The sequence below is a fragment of the Buteo buteo genome, chromosome 22 (assembly GCF_964188355.1).
Source record: "Buteo buteo chromosome 22, bButBut1.hap1.1, whole genome shotgun sequence".
NCBI classification, from domain to species: Eukaryota; Metazoa; Chordata; class Aves; order Accipitriformes; family Accipitridae; genus Buteo; species Buteo buteo.
The window spans coordinates 8,412,437-8,436,130 of record NC_134192.1 but is presented as its reverse complement, the minus strand read 5'-3'; the positions used below and the strand labels follow the sequence as shown (position 1 = coordinate 8,436,130).

General features: G+C 43.4%; 1 protein-coding gene across 3 annotated transcripts in view; it reads right to left on the bottom strand.

Annotated features, from left to right (window-relative positions):
• NRK (Nik related kinase) overlaps positions 1-23,694 on the bottom strand; it is a 109,648-nt gene that overhangs the window by 47,107 nt on the left and 38,847 nt on the right. For 2 of the 3 annotated variants that reach the window (XM_075054523.1, XM_075054524.1), the window contains exons 4-15: positions 19,709-19,834; positions 18,777-18,887; positions 16,863-16,953; positions 14,613-14,743; positions 11,748-11,802; positions 9,458-9,536; positions 8,573-8,748; positions 6,714-6,786; positions 6,110-6,305; positions 5,071-5,235; positions 4,100-4,261; positions 456-608 (exon numbers count right to left, since the gene is read on the bottom strand). In XM_075054523.1, coding sequence (XP_074910624.1) covers positions 456-608; positions 4,100-4,261; positions 5,071-5,235; positions 6,110-6,305; positions 6,714-6,786; positions 8,573-8,748; positions 9,458-9,536; positions 11,748-11,802; positions 14,613-14,743; positions 16,863-16,953; positions 18,777-18,887; positions 19,709-19,834 — 1,518 coding nt within the window. The remainder of the gene's footprint in view (positions 1-455; positions 609-4,099; positions 4,262-5,070; positions 5,236-6,109; positions 6,306-6,713; positions 6,787-8,572; positions 8,749-9,457; positions 9,537-11,747; positions 11,803-14,612; positions 14,744-16,862; positions 16,954-18,776; positions 18,888-19,708; positions 19,835-23,694) is intronic. The other variant, XM_075054525.1, reaches the window with a different exon arrangement.

The following is a 23,694-nucleotide window of genomic DNA, read 5'->3' as shown; positions in this document are numbered from 1 at the left end:
TCTTTATTGCATCTCCATATACTTCTAGATTATTTCATAAGATCACAAACTATCTTGCTTGTTTATATGGTCTTCAGGGATAAAAATTCTGGCTTTGGACTTGTTTTGTAAAGTGCCACATATATTTATGGCGCCATATAAATAATACATCATCCAGGGACTGCAACAGTGCAGTCACTCAGGCTCTCTCTGAAACGTCTAAGAGTAATATTACGGAATCAGCAATGAGGCATCAACTATATAAAAATAACTGTTATCTAACCTCGATCTGCAGTGCCTAAGTATAATTCTACGTAGAACTTAGCAGCACGTGTTGGCACTAAAAACCTCTGAGCCGCTTTGCACGGGCCTCGGTCGTTTGTGCCAGGAGCAAAGGGAATCAGGTTTCCAATGTGCTGTTCTGCTTCGGAACCATCCACGCTCTCTCCTCCCCATCTGGGGCAGCGGTACCGTACCTGTACTAACACGGCTCTCTGTGGCGCAGGGGTGCAAGGGCTGGAACTGCTGCCAGATCCCATCCTGGCGTGTGGCATGGCTTCGTGCCCCAGCACCGCTGGCCACTGGAGGGAAGGCTGGATGCTGTCACTTTTCTTTTTTCGGTCCTCGGCCTGAGAAGGAGAAAAGCAGCAGCATGTTGCACGCTGAGCCTCAGGCTTTGCAGCCTGGATCTGCTCCAAGAGCAGCACAGCGTGCACCGACTCTGACGGACCTCCCCATCGGGGAGAGGTCAGCCCTGGCTCAACAGGAACCGTTATTGCCTCTCCAGTTGCAACCCTTCCTTTTCCATCAAGTTTCTAAACTGCAGCAAGGAATAGGGCCTGAGTTGCCATCTGCTGTATTCTAGGCCACCCCATTTGCTGCAGGCTGGGATTTTAGCTGGGAGGAATCATCTGTCTGCATTTACTTATCTTTGACAACAAGCAGCCTGTTTTGCTGTGCATTTATTACCCCCTTCTACAACACTGACATTACTGCATGTTGCTTTCTACTTGAAAACACTTCTAACAGTCTATCTTTTGGTATGTTACTTGCACTATGGAAAAGACTGAGGAACGTGATCTAGAAGGAACAAAGGTCCTTTTAATTTCCCAAGGGCATTGGTCATTACAAAACTCTTCATCCTATGGTTTTGACCACACTACTCTTTCCAGTTTCATTCAACGTGACTAATTCCCATAGTCTAGTGTAAATCTTTAGCATATCCTCCAATTCAGCACCCTGGAAACAGCTCTATACAGTGAACTAGACATTAATGCCATAAAAACACCCAGTTATGTGTGCCTGGGTGGGCGTTCTTAATGGTATCTCTCACTATATCTGGATGTCTGTGCCTGTGTCAGAAAGGTAAGCATATTCTTAACACAGCCTAGGAAACTGCTGAGGAGATGGAAAATTATTCCACTTAGTCTCACACATCTCGACTGGGGAAAAAAAGAACACCAAAAAAAAACCCCCACAAAAAAATTTATTAAAACAAGCAACCACAGCCAAATACCATGAAATTCTAGCCCCAGTGAACTCGATCGTTATACTTCTCTTGAGGCCAGATTTTCATTACTTGCAACTCCTAATAACGAAAGGCAAATTTTACCAGAAGCAAGAAAGAAAATGTAAAAACTAGATATGATAATATACCTACCACCTCTGTGCACAAAGGGTGCTTGCATGCAATATATTACGATCCAGATGCAACCTCGTGCAGCCAACACTTTGGGCTCCCAGAACTGACGCCAGCCCCTAACCAGGCACTGAACTAGTGCAGCGTCAAGCCTGACGAGGAGTCCTGACCTCTCAGCTCATTAGCTCCGGTGCCAGAGGGACCCGACAGAGCATGGAGTGAGCTCCCATCCGCACACACCAGGGGAAATCCACCCTGACCTGCCTACGGCAGGACGGATGCAATGGCAAAGACAAGGAACGCCCAAGAAAGGGTTCTGTGGCCCCGAACATTAAGCTTGAGGCTTTGGAAGGCTTTAGGGTTGGTTGGTTGCTTTTAATGCCTCAACGCAACAATAATTCTGGAGAGTTTTTGTATATCAACAATTGGTCCTGCAAATGCCACTGAGCCCTAAAAAGTATGCAACCAAACTCGTTCTTGAGTAGGCTATTGCTATTGCCATGTAGACCTCTCCTCACAGAGAAACTAGCATCTCTTTGGCTAATAAACTGGGAAAGATCAATATCAACAAGAACAAATGCGCTGAGTTATCACTGTTAAAAAGTCAAAACTTTAACGTGTTTTTAAATTGTTGTGAACAATTATGACTGCTGACATAATTATGAAGTCTCAAACTTCATCAAAAAACACAACCCTGTTCCAATAATTATGATTTCAGTGGAAGGATATGTGACTCCCAAGAAGTTCTGAGATTAACTAAGTAATATTGTAAAATAATTTGTCCTTAAAACTAGAGTACATTATGGTAGCCATAACGACAAGAGCCTTGTGCTGTGAACCTAAAAGGCAGGCAGCACTTTATCTGCAACTAGTGATATTTTATTTCACCACTAAATTAAAAGTTAACAGTGACTGCACACTAAATTTCATAATACCGTTCATTCTGCTACAACGGGTTCATTTACAAAACACATGCCAAAACCAGAGATGAGCATCTAAGCTGACTTTTTGCAGTTCTTTTGACTTCTAACTACAACAAAGCAGAAAAGAAAGTTAAATTAACTCAAGGGACTTGCATTTTCTCCCTACCCACCAACAGCCTAGCAAAGGCAAAGCATTTCTATTGACTTTGATATTCTGTATTTACGAAAAGCAGCTTACTTCACTGTCCACACCCAATTTGTTCACCAGCTGGAATAAGACCCAGCCCTTCACCATCAGACAAATACTTTCAAGAGGAGTTCATTCAAATTTCAGTAATGATGTGTTTTATCAGTCAACGCAATAAAGCCCTTGGAGCTAGGCCATTTGGGTTTTTGACAGTTAAGTTGTACTTCAAACAGAATTATTCTCTTGTTTTCATAAACTGCTACTCTAAGAAGGAGCTTAATATCTTTTGTTTTCCTGATTTCATATTGTTGCTTAGCTGTTTACAGACTCTATTCAGTTATAAAAATTCAGCATTTCAATAATACTAGCAGTTTGATTTAACTGTTTATCAATATAGAAAAATTCAGTTAAGGGAACCAGTTGCAGCGTGCACACACACATGCACACACACACACAGAGGTGACAAAGAGGGCACTTAAAGACTGCAGCAAGATGTTAAGAAGCAGCACTCTGCATTCTTCCTACATACATGTGCATGAGCTCTCCTCATGCCTTTGCTTGGGTATTTTGGGAGGATGCTTTGCCATGAATGCATCACATCCACTATTCTACTTAGACACAGCCACCTGAGGAGGCACCTGTGAGCTGCTGAGATTTGTGACATTGGCCCAGACTTTAGTAACACAACAAAAGGCACCAGCTGTAGAACTGGGCTCAAAAATCAGGGTTACACCAAAAAGAAAAATAAGTGTGCTAGGAATGATGAGACCCATAGCTTTTCACAGTATGGTACCAGTCAGCAGAACAAGTTGGTGGGCAGAAATACTCTCAGAGTTAGCAAAAGAGTGAAATGGATTACAACTCTTAATCAAGGACTATATGTGGCTACCCCCAATCCATCAAATCTTATCTGCCTAAAATCCTGGGAGACACAGAACAATAAAAGGTATCACAGCCTGACATGGGGGACACAAATCTGTGCTTGGGAGACATGATGCCATTCTGTGCCTGGGTCAATTTTGTGAACCCTAACATCAAGCAAAGACATCTGTTAAACCTCAGATAATATTACCTTAATTCATTCTTCTTTGGAAGACAAAGGAATGACACTTGGTTGACCAGAAGGACCTTGTTTCCCTGTTCCCCAGTCAGACCCTTCTCTGAACTCGAGTAGAAGTGACAGAGCAACCTTTCCTTTCCCTTACCCTCTACATTAATGGAAACTAAAGGCTTTACTGCAGCATAAGCGTGTAGTAAGACACAGGTCAAGCTCCAGATTTAGATTTAAAGATCAGTCTGTTCTCTGCTTCAGCATTATCACAGCATCATAAACTGCAAAGCACCAAAATGCTACATTGGCCGAGACAGTACCTCTTTGCTTGTGCTGCTTGATGGAGGATGCACTGCTGAATTTGAACTCTTGGAAGGCTCTTTTTTCTTCTGCTTGTGGTCATGCTGGAGAGACAGCAGCTGTGTCTGATCTTTGGGGAGAGTTCGATGCACCTTCCTGTTGTGCTGCACATCTTCCACCTTCTGAAAGCAAAGAGTGATCAACCTCAGAGAGACTGATGCCTTGGAGGACAACCAAGCTGACTGCTGGAAATACTGGCTTTTCACAGAACAAAGCGAGCACAATTCCAGCAGGGCTGACAGAAGAGGCACAACCCCAAGCAATAGGAAGCATAAAGTGACCCCAAACACTCTGTGCTTATGAGACAAGGGGAGTCAAAAGAATCTCTTCCCTTGTTTCCCTTGGCTTTTGAGACAGCACGTCAGAAAATTGTGTTTTTTCTTTTTACTTTTCCTAAAACCAGATGGCTTTAATCAAACACTCCATGCTTCTGTTTGATTACAAATCAGTTTGCTGCTGAAACATTAGAAAAACATTGTGGCCAACGTGCCAGACTTGACAAGGAGACTTCAGCATTAAAATTAACCTCTGCTCCATTTTTATTTGTGAAAAAGAAACGGTCCTGGTTACAACCCGAACAGAAACCGGAGACTGGAGACTTAAGCTTAGGTTGAGCTGATGCTGGAAGCTTTCAGGGTAAAGATATTTTACATCAGATTGAAGTGACTGAAGACCATTTCAGCATGGAGAAACAGCAGGGACAGAAGTGGGAGAGGCAGTGTCATTGCTGTAGATAAGGAGGATGACTCAGTAACAAGTAAGTTAACTGGAAAGAAGGCTGAATCTGAGACCAAGAGGCAGTAAATGCATTTAAAAAGTCTCTCTCTGGTCTGTGACTCAGAGAATGGGAACACCCTCAGGGAACTGAGAAAGACATCAGCTACAGAAACAGGGAGCTGTGAATTGCTGTTAGTAAACACTCTTTTCATACCTGCTTCTTTTCTGATTTCCTCTGTCCATCTGCTATGAATCGTTCATCTTCCACAGCCCTTTTGTCTTCTTTACATCTCTCCTCTTTCCTCTGAACAGCTTTAGCCTCTGGCCACCTCTGCTCACACTCCTGCTGCCTTCGTAGCTCCTGCTCTCGCCTCTGATGCTGGAAGAGAGCCAGGGAATAACATTGCTTATTTTACTTTACTTTTGTACCCACCAATTACTTATGCCAGTGTTCATTAATCACAAAGCCCATTTCCTGCTATGCAGCCACTATTAGGGGATACCCGATACACTGCACAGCAGAAGCAGACAGCCACAAGCTGCCACCACAATGACTGCCAACCGTGAAGTGAAACTTTTGCCCTTTTGGCAGCCGAGGGCAGATTTGCCGTTCATTTAAGCAGGCACGCGAGATCTCTGTGATGGCTGGCAGCTAACCTAATGACAAATGTCTTCCCATCGTTTTCAGAAGGAAGGGTTTTTCCAGAGTCCCCCCATTTTGCTGGAGCAGCACTATGCTTCACAAACGCCAGCTCCGGAGCATTTGCACAATGCTTGAATTTCGACAGATACTCATGAGAAGAGACACGTTGGTGATTTAGCAATGCCTCCAACACCATAGCGTGTCAGACAGCTGAAAAGGCAGCACCTATCTTTTAACATCTTAAAACAGAAGCAGGACCAGGACTCTGGGTCAAACAGACTCCAAATTGGCCAACTCACATGAGAAAGAAATTGGGATCTCTCACCCCGTCTGCCTGGGCTTCCACCACCAAACTCACTCAAGCAAAATGCCCTTCCTCTTCTGCTCCCAAAGCTCAGGGCAGGTTGTCAGCAGGAAAAGGACAGAGCCCATTTAAAATAATTTAAAATCATTGTGTTGAAAAGCGACACAGTTCTCCCAAGGCTAAAGACTACAATCCAGGTTGCGCTGACAATTTAACACAGCCTTCTTGCCTTTCAAAGCCTACTCTCTACAGGCACATTTTTTATTTGTGATGAGACGTGGAACAACAATATAAGCCAGTCCCTACATCCTCCAGCCGCCTCCTCTGCTCTTTCTGCTGCTCGATCCGTTTCTGCCGCTCTGTCAGCAACTGCTTCTTGTATTTCTCCTGGTCCTTCAGCTGCTGCTGCTGGCGATGAGGGTCAGAACGGTTTTTGTTCTCCTGCTGCAGCCTCAGAAATTCACGGCGGAGAGTTGACTCCCCCGGGAGATTAACTATGGAGCTGAAACAAAGAGGTTTCTACATGACTAAACATAATATTGAAGAGAGAATACAAGGCGCATTGGGAATTGCTTGTTGTCCTGCGTTAGCAAATTAAGATGTTCCGATAAATCTCCGGCACGTTGACTATGCATCCGCACTTACTGTGCTACGAAACAGCCTGAAGCTGATTATTGGGTCCTTCATTTGAGAGTTTCCTCCCTAGTGCAGGGGAACTAAGAAGCAGCTTATTACAGACATCTTATACTCAGGTTGTACTTGATAGCTACGAAACAGTTAAAGCTACCAGAGGGGATACAAGAGATAAGGGATTCAGAGCAAGTTAAGAAAGCCGTTCCGACTAAGGAGGGCTGCCTTCAATGGGAACAGCCTGGGCAGTCAAAGTTTCTATTCCAGTAATAAAATTAACCTTGGTTCTCCTTCATCTTCATTCAGCTCATCATCTTCCTCCTCACTTCCACTGTAATCATAATCCGTTTCTTCTAAAAAAGAGAACAATAAACAAACCCCAGAGGAGGATGCTGTTATTTAAGACACGATCTTGAACTTTGTTTCTGAGCACTCAACCTGAACTACATGCAGCTCAGCAGGAATTTCAAAGCCACAGGTTGCACTGGGAGACTGAGGGGACGTAAGATATCCACGTACATAATTTAAAATCTAGTTCAGCTAATGTTTCAGGGCAGCCCCTTTACACACTCCCACCTTTTCCCTTGACTGACTGTATTAGTTTTGCAAAACTAACCTATTTCCATGATCTGAAATAAATTAGGCTAAACCCACAGAGAAATCCAACCCCCATAACAACACCAGCAGAGGGGTTCTTCAGAAAGAAATTTAGATAGGACATAAGACTTGTACTTCCCTTCTCTGCTATTGTATACCTATTTTATGGCTAAGCTGAAGAGTTCAGTAAATCCAGGTTTCCTTTTGTATTAAAGTGAATAATTAAAAAAAGAAACAGGGATAATAAATTAATGCTAGTTTTAGCACAGCGGTTCAGAAGAAGCTGACCCACACTTTTCAAGTCCTCTTCCAGACTAACATGAAGGCAGCTTTTAAGGGATCATTTCAAACTGGTCCTACTCTCCATTGCTGTCTATATGGCATGCTAAAGTGGGACCTAATTTTTTTTTTAAGTCACTATTTTGAAGCTTATAGTTTGGTAATTTCACGCTGTTCTCCCTTTCAGGGGAGCTTTGATTAAAAACAGCACTTTGCAGGTCAAAATATAACTATCTATCAAGAAGTGATTGTTATCATTGCATTTCCCTGCCCCCCTCAAGGGCATCTGTGAGAAACTCTAGCTCACTATCTTTCCATTCGAATGTGCTTTGAGATTCATAGCTGAAAGATGGCAGAATTTGCAACTACTATTGCAGTCAGTAAATCTACATTGCAACAGCAATTTCATTTTAGGCACAAATATTCCTGTTGTCAAATCAATACTTGGAGTTTATAAGTCATTTTCCAACTGCATAGTGCTTTCTGAGTTTGCCCTCATAGTCAATGATCTTCACAGTGCCCCTGCCAGTATAAAATATCCAGAAGAGGAAGAGGGGAGAGAGGGCAGGGAAAATCGGTGGTCAACAGGCTACAGCTCCCACTCGACTTTGCACAGACCTTAGTCTGCTGTTCACAGGCATTTACACAAGTATCATCCCCACTCCAGCACTGCTTCTGCCAGGTTTTGCTCTGAAGAATAACACTAGCGTTTGGAACTCAGATTCTCTCTTTTACTTCAGCCACCCTGTGAAGTGGATGATTCATTATATCCGTTTGTGTTTTGCTGGAGCTTGGAGGCCTTCTCGAGGTCTCTTGTGCACTCCACTGCAAAACGCTTGAAGAGCACTTCTGCCCCCAGAGAACTCACAGGCTAAAATTATATGGAGATGAGACAGGTACATTAAATGGATCAGGGACAGACACATGAACTAAGAGACTAAGAAACGCTCCTTGAATACTACTTAGATACTCAAGAAAATAGGGACCTAGACTTTACTTGGACTCCTCGCTCACGTTAGCAGTAGGGTTGCTCTCAGTGAATCAGGTTAGTCAGGATCCAAAGACTTTAGCACTTAAACACCATTAAGAACCTGGGCTTTGGCAAAGAGACCTCCAAAATGGCCCCACTGTTATCAAGGACAACACTTTCTCACAGTCTTCCTCATTCTAGTATTTCAGTTGCATCTGCCTTGTGTTCTGCTGCCAAAATTGGAAGAGGACCTACTCTCTGCAGTGCCTTTTATTTTGTTTTTTCCACATTACCCTTTTCTCCTTTTTTCTTCCTGGTTCTGTCCAGGTGGTCTTTCAGCATGATGCGCACTTGACGTTCATTCTGCATGTCTCGGATGAAAGAATGCTTAAGCAAGGTTTCAGTGGACGGACGATGCAAATAATTTTTTACAAGGCAGCTTTCGACAAAGTTTAGGAATTTCTTTGACCTGAAAAAGACAGAAAAGTGGAGGAAAACAATAATCCTTTTCAACTTGCGTGCCAAGCACTACCCCTGAGTAAAGGAAAGTACTAACTTCGCAAGGTTTCCTTTTGCACTGGAACTGGGCAAGACAATCTGAGTTTTGCCACCAGTGTGACTCCTGAGACCAGCACAGCGCTGAGGGTGAACGATGGGGAATTCCACCCCAACTGCCCTCTCAGTGGAGTTACCCTGAATTTACATCCACATCAACAAAAAAACCACAATCTGGTCAGTGCAACTCTTTCAAAAATGCCCTTACACCCTTTTGATATGGTGAAGATTTTTTTTTTAATACACTTCATTTAAAAGACAAGCTAATTGCCCGTAGGCCACAGTGACTGCCATCAGCCCCACAACGACCATGCAGTCTTCTGACAAAGCACTGACCCCAAGCAGCCCACCTAAGCCTCACCTATACTGCAATTTCAGCCACCCGTGCCAAACTTTAGCAACTGCAATGACTGCCACAGTTTAGGCAGAGTTCAAAAGGAAGGTGTTGCTTCCCAAAGGTAAACTACGCCTGCACCTGTGGCTTAACCCAGCACTAGAAACAGCCTAGGAAAGACCTCATAGGTTACAGTAGGATTTAACAAGATCACTGTCTTCGGACAAGAGAGCTCAAAATCCTCCTAAGCCCAATGCAGCAAGAATACAGTTTTTACACATCTCTTTACCATTTTCTGGATTTCAACTTTGGGGGTGGGTTCCGTGGGATGAGGAAGAGCGCTCTCATGGGGTGCATGTCACACAGGGCTGCAAAGGAAACCACAAGCTATTGAAGGGTGCACGACCCCCCCTGCGTCCCTCCCACAGCCTGACCACGCTGATGGAGCCTGGTTCTTCCGACGGAGAGGAACAGTCCTCCACAAACACTCCTACTTCCAGCAGCACAGCATCCGCCGCAAAACCGCATCGTTAGTCAACGAAATTCACGCTATAGCCAAGAAATAAAGTCTCTGAGTACACGGAAATCTTTCACGACAATATGCTGTTATTGTCAGTTAGAAGAGATTTGAAAGAAAGGCTGCATAGCAGGAGCAAGTACAACTTTCTCCATATTTTTTATATATAAGGCTTCAGAAGGACATAAAAAACCTCACCTTTCTAATACACCAACGGGTGTTTTCACATAAAGAGAAGTTAAAGTTGGGATTGAAATACTTATCTAGTTTATTATGTCTGGCTTATGGTTCAGATAAATAAGAAGCTAAATTTTAACCAAACTCTTAGCTACATCGTTCATGGCATAAAGAGAAAATGCAGGATGAAGAAAACCTGATGGGAAGCAGAGAGCTCATAAACTGCATCACTGGCACAGAGTGTAATGACTAAGCACACATTTAATCTATTCTGTGTTTCGGGAGTGTGAGCACCATTATTAGACAATCTGCAACAGATTCTACTCATGCATTCAGATGCTGGTTTCTCTCCAGCCCACTGTATTTCTCTTTACTGTTACTGTTCTGGAAAGTTGAAGCTACAAAGAACTCTGCAGAAAGTAAATGCCGTCACATCTCATCTATCCCAGGCATTTTGTCTGGAATTATGAGTGTGCTCCATCTGTCACGGAGAAATATCGAGGGTCAGAGGTCTTCTTTCACAAAACAGAGCTACTGAATGACAACTGATAGGAACTACATGGAGGCTGATTTCTAATGATATACAGGTGTTCAGCAGTGATTCTCTTAACAGGAATGGACTTACAGCATTACAGAACTAGTAAAAGTGAGGAGACTGTGGTCTGGTAAAGCCTTCACTGCCTTCTATTAATTTATCTGCCTGCATCCACCTGCTGTCGTTTCTCACATCTGGGTTCTGGTTTTGACTTTTTCCTTTGTATTTTCAATAGCACGTGATCCAGTTGGGGAGGGAGGGGGGGCAGAAGAAGTCTGGTTTGTAGCTATGGGTCCTAGACACCCCACTGTTGTACTACACTAAACAAAACACAATGCAACAGAATATAATCCACAGCATTTCCCTGCCAAAACCAGCAAAAACTGCAAATACAAGTGCACGAGGAATTAGCATGCAAAGCTACAAAGTCTCTCTCGAAAAAAACTCCCTACGGACTTACGTCTCAGGACTAAGCTTCAGCTAGGCTGAAGCACAGTGTCTGAAAATGCTCCTGAACTCCAGCTGGCTCCTGAGCGCTGCTAAAACCCAAGTCTGACGGGCGAACAGCCAAGTGTGTTTTTTTAAAAAACACAGCCTACGTGCTCTCAAGCTCAGGCCAGAGGATAATTTATTTCGTCTCCCGTGCTCTCAGCAGTGACCGGATACCCCGTCGCATCACATCTGCTTCGCGGGTGCTGGGGCAAAGCAACCGCTCTTTCGTGGAAACAAAAACGCACGAGGTCTTTGCATCCCCGCTGCAGCCGCTGATCTCTGCCCGACGGCTGCAGGAGGCTAACTGGAGGAGCGAGAGGGACAGCTGGGAGGTGAGGGCAGGCTGGAAAACGACGGCCATCTGCCGTCGGGTTGAGAATGTGGTCGTGGACCGAAGCCATTACGTGAGCAAATACGGTATTCATCCCCAAACCTGTGAGAATCAAGTCAGTCCCAGAGTAAAAATATAACCTTTAGGCCTAGCTTCTCCCACTGTCATATTTTTTTTTTTAGTGACCTAAACCCAAAGGCACTCTTGTCAATTTTTTCTGCTAACGTGTCGATCGCTTCTGCTTAGCTGTACCCACAGGCAGTGATCAACAAAGTGATGCTTACAAGAGCTCTGAGAAAAAAAAATTTGTTTCCCTAGGAAATGAAGGCAAGGAATCAAAATATAGACTTAAAGGATCAAAGAGGAAAGCCAAAGAGCTCAAAAGAGAAAAAGTCATAGATTATTTTTAAAGATAACAGCCAGAACCAGAATTTTGTACACCTGCGCATTAGCCAAGCACGAGTTATTTTAACACAGAACACGTCCACAAAGCATAGACACCCCCATCTTTATACCAAATCACTTACGAGGAGCTCCTTCGGCCATTTCAATAGCAGTGATTCCCAGAGACCATAGGTCACTCTGCAGGAAAAGAAACATTGCACATTGCAACTTGCAGCATTCAAGCTTTTTTGTTTTGTTTTGTTTTTACAGTTTCCCTAGATTTCTCCTGGATCAGGTGGTTTTAGTTAGAGTGACACACATTCTGCTCCCTCCCATTCCCTACTGAGCTTTTAGGAAACGTGCTAATAGCCAGAAGCTTCCCATTTCCCATGCAACTCCGAACAGCTGATTCATCATTTAAGCAGCCAGCCCCAAAATGCAGACCTTCTGCATTCAAAAAACAAGAGCCAGAATATAGCAGGCACCATTTAAATATATGTCTTAAATCTTTTAAACTGTTTTCATGAGGCAGTGAGGCACAGCAGTGCCTCATCCCCCTGCTCCTGGCCAAAAAAATTCTTGGTCTTAATGCTTATTTCAGAGCAGTCATTGCTGAGTTTCGACACTGATGGAACAGAAATTATGGTCAGGCCTTGGGGTCTGACTTCTTCTGTCTACAAAGTCTCCAGCCACATGTTTTTGGGCACATGAAAGGAAAGGAGAGCACATCACGCAGTCAGATTTATGCTGCAGTATATGTTCAGCTCAGTTAACTTCAAATGGACTTTTCTTTATCAGCTCATCTGGATGGTAAGGGCCAGGTTTTGAGCATGGAAGGTAAATCGGAAACACTACCAGTGACTGTAAAAACTTCACAGGTTTCCACTTGACTAATCATGTATATTATTTTACTATTTTTTTGTGTCTAAATATAGCCAAATGAGAGGCAGGTGACCAAACCAACTTGCAGGGCTTCTCTACAACTACCTTTTAAAAAGGGAACAACAGAAGACAAACCTTCAAAGATTAGAAGCAAAATAGTATTACATGAATAGCAGCTCATACCCAGCCTGGCACTCTAACTGACTCTATCAACGGAGCCTTCTCAGTCCAGCTGCTCTGAACTGCTTTACACAAGCTGAAAACCAGTTCACGTCATAGTTTGTGGAAGGATTTGACAGCAAAACTGGTGGGAATTTAATAGATACATGATCCCGACTTGTTATTAAGTAAATGACTGAAAATTCTAGGGATATTACTGCAGGTTTTGGGGACAATGGGAGAAACAACCAAGCTACAAAGAACTTTGGTTTGGAGTTTCAAAGCACAAGAGGCAGACAAGGTGAAAGGGAGGATGACAGCAGTGTTCGTAAAGGTCAGTGTGTATATATACATATTTATGCATATATATTTTTACTCATTTGTTATAATTTTTTTTTTTCTTTTGAACAGCAAGAAGTTACAGAGTGGCTTCCTGCTACTTTGCTCATCATATCAGCTATAGAAAAGACCGGCCCCATGCCACCATCTGAGTCATAGCACTGTCTGCATAAGTGCTTCCAAAACCCTCTGCTGATCAGTTTTAAACTACCATCTGCAGAATCTATTCTGAAGCAGACATAAATGCACACAGATGAACTGTGATTATTACAGAAGGCAAAGAAACCTCAGGAATTAGGGGTGCATGTTCCTAATGCTTGTATCTTCTGAAAAAGTACACATTCTGAAAAGGAAATTGACTGGGGACAGGGAATGAAGACAAGAGATTAATTTCTTGAGGTTTCAGTAAAAGATTTACAGGGTATGAAAAATAAAACAAAATCCAAGAACATTCTTTGGTCATGACTGACACTCACACAACGTGACCTCACTCTGCCAGTGCAGCACAGAAGGTCTCAACAAGGGAGAATCACAGCCTCTGAATCACTACAGAATGGAAGCAATAACCTGTTCTTCCAACAAATACTTCTGAAGCCACAATTCGAATGAGAGGTGCAAAGTGGCAACCAAGAGAGTGACCGGAGGGTCACTCAGAAGATGGCTGCTCAGAAAGCCACCCCTGGAAAACATCCTGCATGGTAAGTGTAGGCAGAGGAATGACAACACTGCTGGAAACAGGCCAGATGACAAAGAATAAGCTTTGTAAGTCTCTTTGGAACAGCATCAGCATATTGTAAGAGTTGGGAGGAGAACCAGAAAAAGTGCTTGATAGCCGTTCTTGGGCTCCCCAGTACAAGGAAGTCATGGACATATTGGAGTGAGTGCAGCAAAGGGCCACAAAGTTGTTGAAGGGCTCAGAGCTGGGAAGATCTGGGCTGAGAGAGATGGAACTGTTCAGCCTGGAGAAGGGAAGGCTCAGGGGCATCTTATACACACGTACACATTCCTGATGGGAAGGGAGTAAAGAAGACCAAGCCAAACTTCTGAGTGGTGCCCACTGACAGGACAAGAGGCGATGGGCACAAACTGAAATACAAGAAATTCTGCACCTTCTCACCTCAGCCACGCTGCGAATGACCAGAAATCATTCTGGGATGGGAAACCTCTTCCAGTCACATGCTCGTAAATGAGTGAAGTGATACTAATTGTTGCCAATTAACTCAGGATTCACAGCTGAGTGGAGAGTAAAACAGCTCTATCACAGAGGAGAGCAGTAACTTGTCATATTAGTATTACACTACTTCAAGTATTCCTTCCAAATTTACCTCTTCCTTTCTTTTCTGTCCTGACCTGCAACCTCCATATATCAGTTTTGGGGGGTTTTTTGCACAGAAGTTCATGAAAGTGTATTTCCTGTAGTAACAGTTCACAAAAAGATATTCATAATGAAACTCCACTCTTAAAAAAAGAGCCACCACCCACGTATTACAAATACTTCTATTTGTACAGTTATAATATTATTGCGGTTTAAAAGGAGGGCAGTTTGAACTTTTCAAATGCAGTGCTTGAGCAGGATTTCAGCAATAACCTGCACATTTTGCTACCTTATGCAGACTTGTAATGCTTACTCTGTAATCATACGTAGAGTCTGGGTTCTCCTCGCAAGCAATGACCTCAGGCGCCATCCAATACGGTGTGCCAATAAACGTGTTTCTTCTCCCAATAGTCCTATCCAGTTGAGCGCTTACACCAAAATCCACTGAAAAGCCAAGCAGAGGTAAAGAAATTAGTAAAGAGTTGTATCCATGTGGCAGTGTTAGCTTGGCTACTTTCACACTGTTTAGAATACCAAACCTTTGGGCTACAACACATATCAAATCTGAGTTCTTCCAGTACATCTTGTCCAACAGTTGAAATTTAACTGCCCTTTTTTTGTTGTTCTTTTTGACAGAAGGATCAAATAAACAGCATGCTAAATCTGCCAGGCAGGTTACAGCAGACGTGAATTGCTCTAGGAAGGCATTACAGAATAATTTATGCTTAATCTAAATGCTGCATTGAGTAGGACTTGAGATCTTTAACTACTGTGTGAAAGGAAAAATAGTATCTACAGACAAGGCAAATTTGGATGTGTCTAATATGGCCATTTGTGAAAGCTGGAAAGAACTATCATGTCACTTCATTTCAAGGTGTTTGGAATAACTCCTTCCCTACATTCATACACTATCTTAGAACAAGCTGGAGAGTACATTAGTTTATTCTGATCTTAGACTCACTATAATGAGAGAATTGTGTGGTACTCTGTGCTGAAAAGGGTGTTACTTTCACCAGCATTGTAGAGCAAAATGGTTTTGTTCAGATATGAAGAAGGGCCCATACAACCAGTAATTATGTGATTCTATTTTACTTTGAACGCACCTCTAAGATACACTAATTGGATCCACTGGGCATAGCACTTGAGTGCTATTCACAGAGAAGACAAAATAACGGGAAAAAGAAAGGACTGAAAGGAGACAGCCCTATGGTTACCATCAAGGAGCAGATTTTCTCACTTATTACCTCATTGCAGATCACCTGCAAACCACAATCATTTGTACTACTGTAATTTAATGTGCCTGTTTAGCTAATCTTCTCCAGCAATAAGTTGGACCTGGCCTTTGGGATCATCATGCGCTTTGAGCTTCTGAAGGGAAGTGCGCACACTTACACTGAAGTGGAACGGAACTGGACTGAGAACCTCTTGGGTTTCTAGCTTCTTTACTTTAAGACATATGAGCTAAATCTCTCTGGAAACTGCCTTTTCTTTCCCGCCCCACCCCACCCCTGCCAGACTGTTATACTTGGTAAATCTGTTTCGCCTTTACCCACAGTTAGAATGGTTTAACGTTCTTGTCAGCCATGTGAAGAATGGTGGGACTAGTAACTATACAAGACCGTAAACACACACAAACCTGATATTTTGCCAGTTTTAAGAGGGAACAGTTGAAAACTGTACATATCTTTTACAGACTCCAAGCAAAATCCTGCCTTCATTTAATACAACAGCAGAACTCCCTTTGACTTCAGTGATGCCAGGATTTCACCATAAAGTTAAACCAAAATAAGATTTGAAGTACTTATTTTTACTTGTTCCAGCAAAACATCCTGCCCCACACCCACAGGCCATGTTTCTTATTTTTGTCCTCCAACTCTGCAGTGAATTCTTTCAATTAAAGAGAGAGGGAGCATAAAGATCATCGCAAATAAGAGAAGTGCTCTCCTTGAGACTGGTCCTTCAAATCATAGCCATGCATTTTCTGTGATGTCTTCCCAAAACATGAATGACATGCCCTCCTCAAGAGAGATATGTACTTGAGTTTAGTCTTATGAAGTCAGAAGTTGTCAGCAGTGACATGTCACAGCTAGAAAAGGAAATAAGTAAACTCTCCAACATTTTTGAGAGATGACTACTAGCAAGAGCTACTCTTCAGTAGTAGCCCTTACACATGATTAATTTCACCTGTTTTCAGATTTATGAAAATCTCTAAGACCACTTCCCTTGGAGAAATGGATTGGCATAATTTATTCCCTCAACTTTTTTATTCTGCAAGTCTTTGCATGCCGGAATCTGCTGTGAAGGCCTGATGGTGCTGTGACTTACTAGACACGTTCTGTGTTTGACTGCCCAGAAGTAGCTATATTCCCCACAGGCTGAGTGACATCCTTGCAGAATATGTCACATTTTCAGCTCTTTCTACATGACAGACACCTTATAAACAAGCATTAATGCTACTTGACATATTTGTTGCTCTTAGGTTACTGAAGGTTCTTTCAGAGACAAGATGGAAATCTTAAATTTTTTACGAACAGGTTTCTGGCACACATTTAAGGAAACTTACCCAGTTTTACTTCTGCATTTTCTGTAAGAAGAACATTCTGTCCTTTAATATCTCGATGGATGACATGGTGTGCATGAAGATGTGCCAAGCCCTAAAAGAAAACCAAACTCTCCTTATTCTTTCTTCCTATCATTATCATGAGCATGGCATTGTTGCCTTTTTACATTTCTACCCTTCTCAGACTTCATTCATAGGGAAAGTCCTTTAGATATTATTAACAACATGAAGACCCCAGGTTCAAGGAGGAGAGAGGACAGCAACCGCAGATTTGATTGTTGTGTTTGTCCACAGGCCTGACAGTAGTGGAACATCTCTGAAGTCAAGTGTGAAGAGAACAAGGCAGCAATATTTTAAACTTCTGTCTCAGAATCAAGGAATGCCTCCTTATACCATGTGTTAAAAGCAAACAAAAGAGAGAAAGAGCAATGCAGAATGCTCTGTATGAGGACCAGAGACAGGAGCTGGCTGGCCAGTGGCTTGAATTCTGCATTCAGCAAAACCATGTTCAATGGTAAATGGACCACAGAAAGTTCAAAATACCACGTCAGACCTCTTTTTGAATGCAGCAAATATTGTCTTCATTCAGCTAATACTTGCAATATTCTGTCTCCTCCTCCGTTCCAAATTTGTCCATGGTTAAACTAGCATAGATATAAAGGAACACACTGAAATAATACATTATAGTAAGCCAGGGGATGCTTCACTCAAAATGCTTAGCCTCTGTAACATTAATGACTTCAAACAGAGCTTCCACCCAGCTTCTAATTTTTCCAGAAGGAAACATTGTCAATCCACAAGCAACTGGGTCATTCTGTTTTGAAACAAGCACGATTAAATCCAATTTCTTGTTTTACACCAGCATGCTGTTATGGTTTTCAGTTGCATAAGCATAAACCAAATGTTTTAACATCAATTGCTTTAACAGAGATATTATAGACACACAAATGAAGAGCAACCTGACCAGACATTAAGATTTTTTTATTTTGCAGAAGAGCTCTACCCACTCTCCAGCTATAGTTATTATAATCTGGAGTCTAATGCCAAATCATTTTAAGATGGCCAATGTTCTCTACTGAGCACGCTTCTCAACTCCTCTGCTCCAGAAGCAAAGATTTACCCCTATTCAAGCATTACTTTGGCATGCCATTTGAATTCCAGCTCCCAGAATACACATTCATCTTACCATTATTTAGAAAAGAAGTAAAACTCCATTACAAGGAAGACAGATCAGTAACTTTGTAATGGGTTTTGAATTTAGAATGACAGGTTCCAACATTTCTTTTTTTTTTCCAGGCTAGTTCACTAGATTACACTTGGGATTTGTTTTATCCTCTGTACTTTCCAGGAACAAACAAGCAAACAAAAAGTCCTAAGCCTACATAGAATGAAATACAGCCCCAAGAATTTTCTTGGGGAATACTGCCCCAGCAGGGCCACCTTTAAGATTTTGGAATGCTGTTTAGTCAATGTTGCTTCTAATAGTGTGGAAAAGAGGCCCCTGAGTGTGTGTGGGTAAAGGAATTATGAACAGAAAGATCTTGCGCAGCATGAAAAGCTGAAGCAATGAGCAGTAAGATCTCCTGATGTGGAGGACAGACTTACTGAAAACAGAAAATTTATTTACTTTTCTAGATGCCCAGAATCTGGACTTGCAGAGGATGGCTATTTGCCATAGGAAACAGGAATTTTCTGTTCTTCATACAGAAAACAGGATTAACTACAGTATTACGGGAAGTCAAGCAGCCATCATGCTGGATCTTTGGGCTCTTCTGAACTCAAGGACCACAGCCCATGAGCCCCATGGATCAAAACCTTTAAACAATAATGCTCATCAGCGATGTACGTTAGTGACCAAAGGCTTGGAAAGGCCTTTTTGTTGCAAAGGAGCAACAAAGCTCTGTTGGCACGACTCACCCTGAGAACCTCTCTGCAGATGTATGCAATCCAGTCTTCCTTGAAACAGTTCCCTTTTGTCTTCTTTACCAGGTCAGTGACAGAGCCCGCTCCACAGTACTCCATCACCAACTGCAGGAAGACGAACGCAACACACCTTTACCACAGCGCTGGCACGGTACCAGCAGAGAGACCATGTGCAAACACCCACTCCACCACAATCAAGGTGGGGCAAACTACACGCAAGCTTCCCGGATGCCAATTGACACAAAATCTCATTTCCTGAATCACACGCATTGGCTGAATAAATAAAAAAACCTCAGTAGTGCTGTTTTGGGATTTTTTGGTGGTTTGGGTTTTTTGTTTTTGTTTTTTTTTTTCATTTTGGGTTTGGTTTTGTTTTGTTTTTAGAAACTTCAAAATTAGAAAAACAAGAGCTAATAGCACTGAAAAACATGGGATTTTTTTCAAAATTTGAAATTTCTCATTTTGCTGCAAAGCTCCAAAAATCTTGCAGCCAAAAAAATTGGAGGATTCATTTTTCTTCTCTGCTTTATTGCCGATTCCTTTGTTCCCTTTTTTATTTTCCAACTGAAAAAAGGAGAGGAAAGCAACAGGAAAAAGGAGAGGAGGGGAAGAAGACAAGCTCTCCTTCACTTTCATTAAAAAAAAAAATATTACAGAAGCGTTTAATTTGGGGAAAAAAACAGCTCTAACAACAAATCAGAATGACAGCACAAGTCACAAGTATTGTAACATATTTTATGCCCATCCTCAAAGGAAATCATAGGGGATGGAAGACATCTAGGGAGGAGCAATTTTTCTCTTTTATATGTTATTCTTCAGAACAATGACTTCAGAGTTTCACTGAGACAGAGTCCGAGCCAAGCATACTGGAGCTCTAAAGAAAGGCGCTGTAAATCTTACTAACAGAAATGACACAAAACACTTACCCAGAGTTGATCATCTTGGCCTGCAGGGCTTTTCTTTACAAATGCGCCATAATATGTAGCAATATTCCGGTGATGGGAGTACTTTTTTAGCATATTTATCTCCAGCTTGATTTCCTCCTCTTCATTCTGTAGCAAAAAAGAGCGGAAGGCTCCGTAGGTGACCAGAGGTCACGGAGCACCAGGGCTGCCCAGAGCTGCAGGGTAAAACTCATCTTTGGAGGCTTCCAACAACCAGCTGGAACCAGCCCTGAGCAACCTGGTGGGACCCCAGGGCTGACCCTGCTTTGAGCAGGAGGTTGGATCAGACTCCTCCTGGGGCTCCCTCCAACCTAAATTATCCTGGGATTATGAGACTGCAGCTGAAGGACAGGCTCTTAAACCGATGATTGAATAGCCCTGATCCATCGGCCTAAAACAATGAATTGCTAGTGTTTGACCTAAAGAATCAAAAATGTCCCACTTTGGGTATAACAATCACATATTGTCTCCCCAGGGGGCTTAGACAGGACCTATTTATTACTCCCCCGTTTGTGGTTTCTGTATGCAGTAATTTAGTCTTGGAGAAATTACCCAGATTCAAACAATAATAAAAATATTCCTAACACTCCATTACTTCAATACTTGGAAAAGCACTTAGTGCACACATCAGCCAATTTGTCTTTCCAGTCCCATGGAGGGTCTTGCTGGGAGGAAGTCAAAGCCAAGAAGGAGGCTACTAGCCACAAATCGAACTCCAGAGCCAGCACAGGGTTAGGATCTGCTCCTTCCTTGTGAGGCTACCCCACCTGGACCATGGAGTTTTTCCCCACTCCTGACATCATCCCATCAGTCAAGTCTCCGGCGTTCTGGGGACTAGCACATCCCTAGACATCTCCTTCCAGGCACTAGCTAGCTATGTTTTCCCCACTGTCTTTGTTTCAGTCCCTTCAGGGCAGATGTTCTCTTCTGCCCAGTACAGCACTATGCACAATAAGACAACTAATGGAAAAACAAGTTTTAATAATTACATTAGAATGAAATACCCTTTTTAAGAGAGGACTGCCTGATCTGAAGAGGTCCTCTCAGAGCTAGCCTGTTTGCTATGTTGCCACCAAGAGAAATGGTGCACAATACCTGGTGAAACACATGTAGATTTTGCTGTCTCATTTGCTTTAATAACAAATGAGTGGTGCTGCACGGTACCCTTGTATAGGTTAAAAGGAGTATGACAAAGTTGAAAATTAATTTACGCTGCTGCAAAACATTCCAGTCAGCACTTACTAGCTGAAGGGGAAAAAAAAAAAAAAAAAGATGCAGTAGGAACAGCTCAGCCCCACAGGACATTTCTCTGCACTTTTCCATTATTTTCCAGTAGCTTTGCCATCAAAGCTTTCCTTTAACCATCACAACACACTCCTTACAAAACCAGCTGCGTTGTCCTTTCTACCTGTAGCAAAACATTAAAGCCTGACAGGCTGACATCAAATTCTCTCAAGCATATGCATATGATGCGTCTTATTAAACCCAACCACATAAAAATCAATCCCAACAGAAGGGACCAATAAGTTTTCCCCAGTAACATCAATCCACAGGAGACATGTTACCAGACCAAAGCCTCACTGTCTCAAGCTTTAGGAAATGGGAAATGTAAAATAACTCCACTTGAAGCAAATGGAGCTATTTCAGGTTTCAGAACAGCCCCTTTGTTGAACACAGGCTCTCAAGCTGCACACATTACACTAGATATTTCGTTTCTCTTTTGTTTGCAATTAAGGAGAAAGGAGGACCCTTAGTCCTCAGCTTGATACAGCCCTGGATGTTGTATGACTTAATTAGCGAGGGTAAGGAGGAGCCTGGGGCAGCACCTGGAGTCTCCAAGAGAAGTCAGAGCTGACTCCCAGACGGCATGCAGGACATCCTCCGTGACGAGGTCCTATTTCTCTCTGCACGTGGCCAGGGCACAATCAAAGGGAGCTCAGAGCTCCTGCTGATGCTTTCTGTGGGGGGAAACAAGGCTCTGCTCCCTTTGGGACTCCAGACAGCCCATGTGAAAGGGTGGAAACAGGCAGGTGAGGAGAAGGCAGAGAAGAAGGACATGGGAACCGTGGTCCTGGACCTGACCACAAGGGTCCGGTCACTGAGTTTCTTCCCTAAAGATCCGTTACCAGAAAGCGGGACAAACAGGGAGGACTCCCTTCCCTCCCTGCTGTCCCTCCTGCATCCTGCCCGCTCCTTTGCTAGGGCAACCAAGCATGCGGAGGGGCAACATTAATCTTTGGTCAAGGCCTTCCCCAAGTTACTTAAGATCTCTTCAGATCTTAACGTTTTGGGGATTTTTAACTCTGCCCGTCTGCATGAACTTTGCACTGGTGGAGCCTGACCAAAAAGCTTCCCTGCTATGCCCTCAGCACCAGCCTGCAGCTTTCACAGAGTTCCCCTCGGGGAGCTGGCAGATCTCAACCACTTCCCCAAAGCTGTTGCCTCTTTTTCAGCTCTTCTTCCTTCACCCCATTAATTTGCTGGATGTTGGAACCATGCTGGCACAGCTCTTACCCGAGTACTTTCTATTCCCCTGCAATCTCGCCTCCGTGTTTTTACAACAAAGATCAGCACGTGCCTGTTTGTGGACATAGCTGGAATACCTGGTAGTCTCTTCTACACCCACTGGCAAGAGCAAAGAGTCGCTGCACATGTGTAATGCTCCTTTCCCATTACCAGCAAGATGATCCAATTCCTGCTTTATCTCACGTCCTTATCTATTTATCCAGAAGGCTGGAACCTGCTCCCTCCCTGCACCCGCCCCTTCTTCCCTTGCCTATCCTTGCCCGTAGACACTGCTGTACACTTCTCAGGTACAGGATGAGTGCCTTGGGAAGACACCACTTAGACTGGACAGCGGACTTCCCTGCTGAGCCCACCACTGCTGAGCAGAAATCCTCTGAGCCAAACTTCTTGCACCCTCCAAAGCCAGAGACGTGACTTCAAACATCAGTCAGTCTGTAAGGTAAAGGGCTACACAGACAGCGGGTGAGCATTTCACAGACAAAAAGTACTCTGTCTTCCCAGTGCTTGAGTGAGTTTTGGAAAAATTGCTCTATTTCACATGGAGAAACCACGGCAAAAGAGTAAATGCGAGCAATTCTGTCCCATGGGCCATGTGTGAGGCCCAGCCAAGAACTGAACCTGGACTTGCTAAGCCTCAGTGCTACATCCATCCTTCAGGCGGGGTGACTGGGGACAAAAGCACCCTCAACTTTTCAGTGCATGCACACGCTCAAGATTTCCACTTTCCACCACCCCTCTTGTCAGTGTTACCATCAGCCACAACTCCCAGGGGTCTAGAAACCTGCTCATAAATCATGCTGCTTAAGAAGAGGAAACAAGCTCGCAGATCTGCAGGTGCAAAAAGCTGTTTGCTTTCACAAACCAGCCTGTTTCTGGGCACAGATGGCTGCATGCACAAAGATGACAGGTTCATGATCAAAGGCTATTTTTGAAGACGTGGGCCTATCTGCAGTGACATTAGGAAGCAAAGAACTAGAAAGCACACGCCTCTGACCTCAAATGGAAACAAGATCATCAGCTGATAAATACTCCACCAAGAGACCCTGTAGTACCGGGGCAGTTCTAATGACAAGTTTCTCATTTAAATGTTATTTTGCTATCTGGAAAGACTGGAAGCAAGGACAGAGGGAGAACGACCTGCTGCAGAAGAGCTCTTTGATCACCTGTACCGATAGCTGAAGAGCAGAGCAGCAAGAATCCAATCTCTCCGCAAGCGCTCTGCCTGCTTGGCACCGTCAGATAACAGAAAGCCGAGCCGGCGTGGAGAGACACATGAGTGCACACAGCCATCAGCTCCCCTTCAACCACCTCAGAGGGCTCCCCCCAAACCCCCCCGCAGCGTGACACGGCAGCGATTCCTGACAGATGTCCAGAGGATCCCGCAAGGACCACCGCGTCCCGCTGCCGCTCTTAAGAAACTGGCCCAGGGCTGCAGCTCAGGA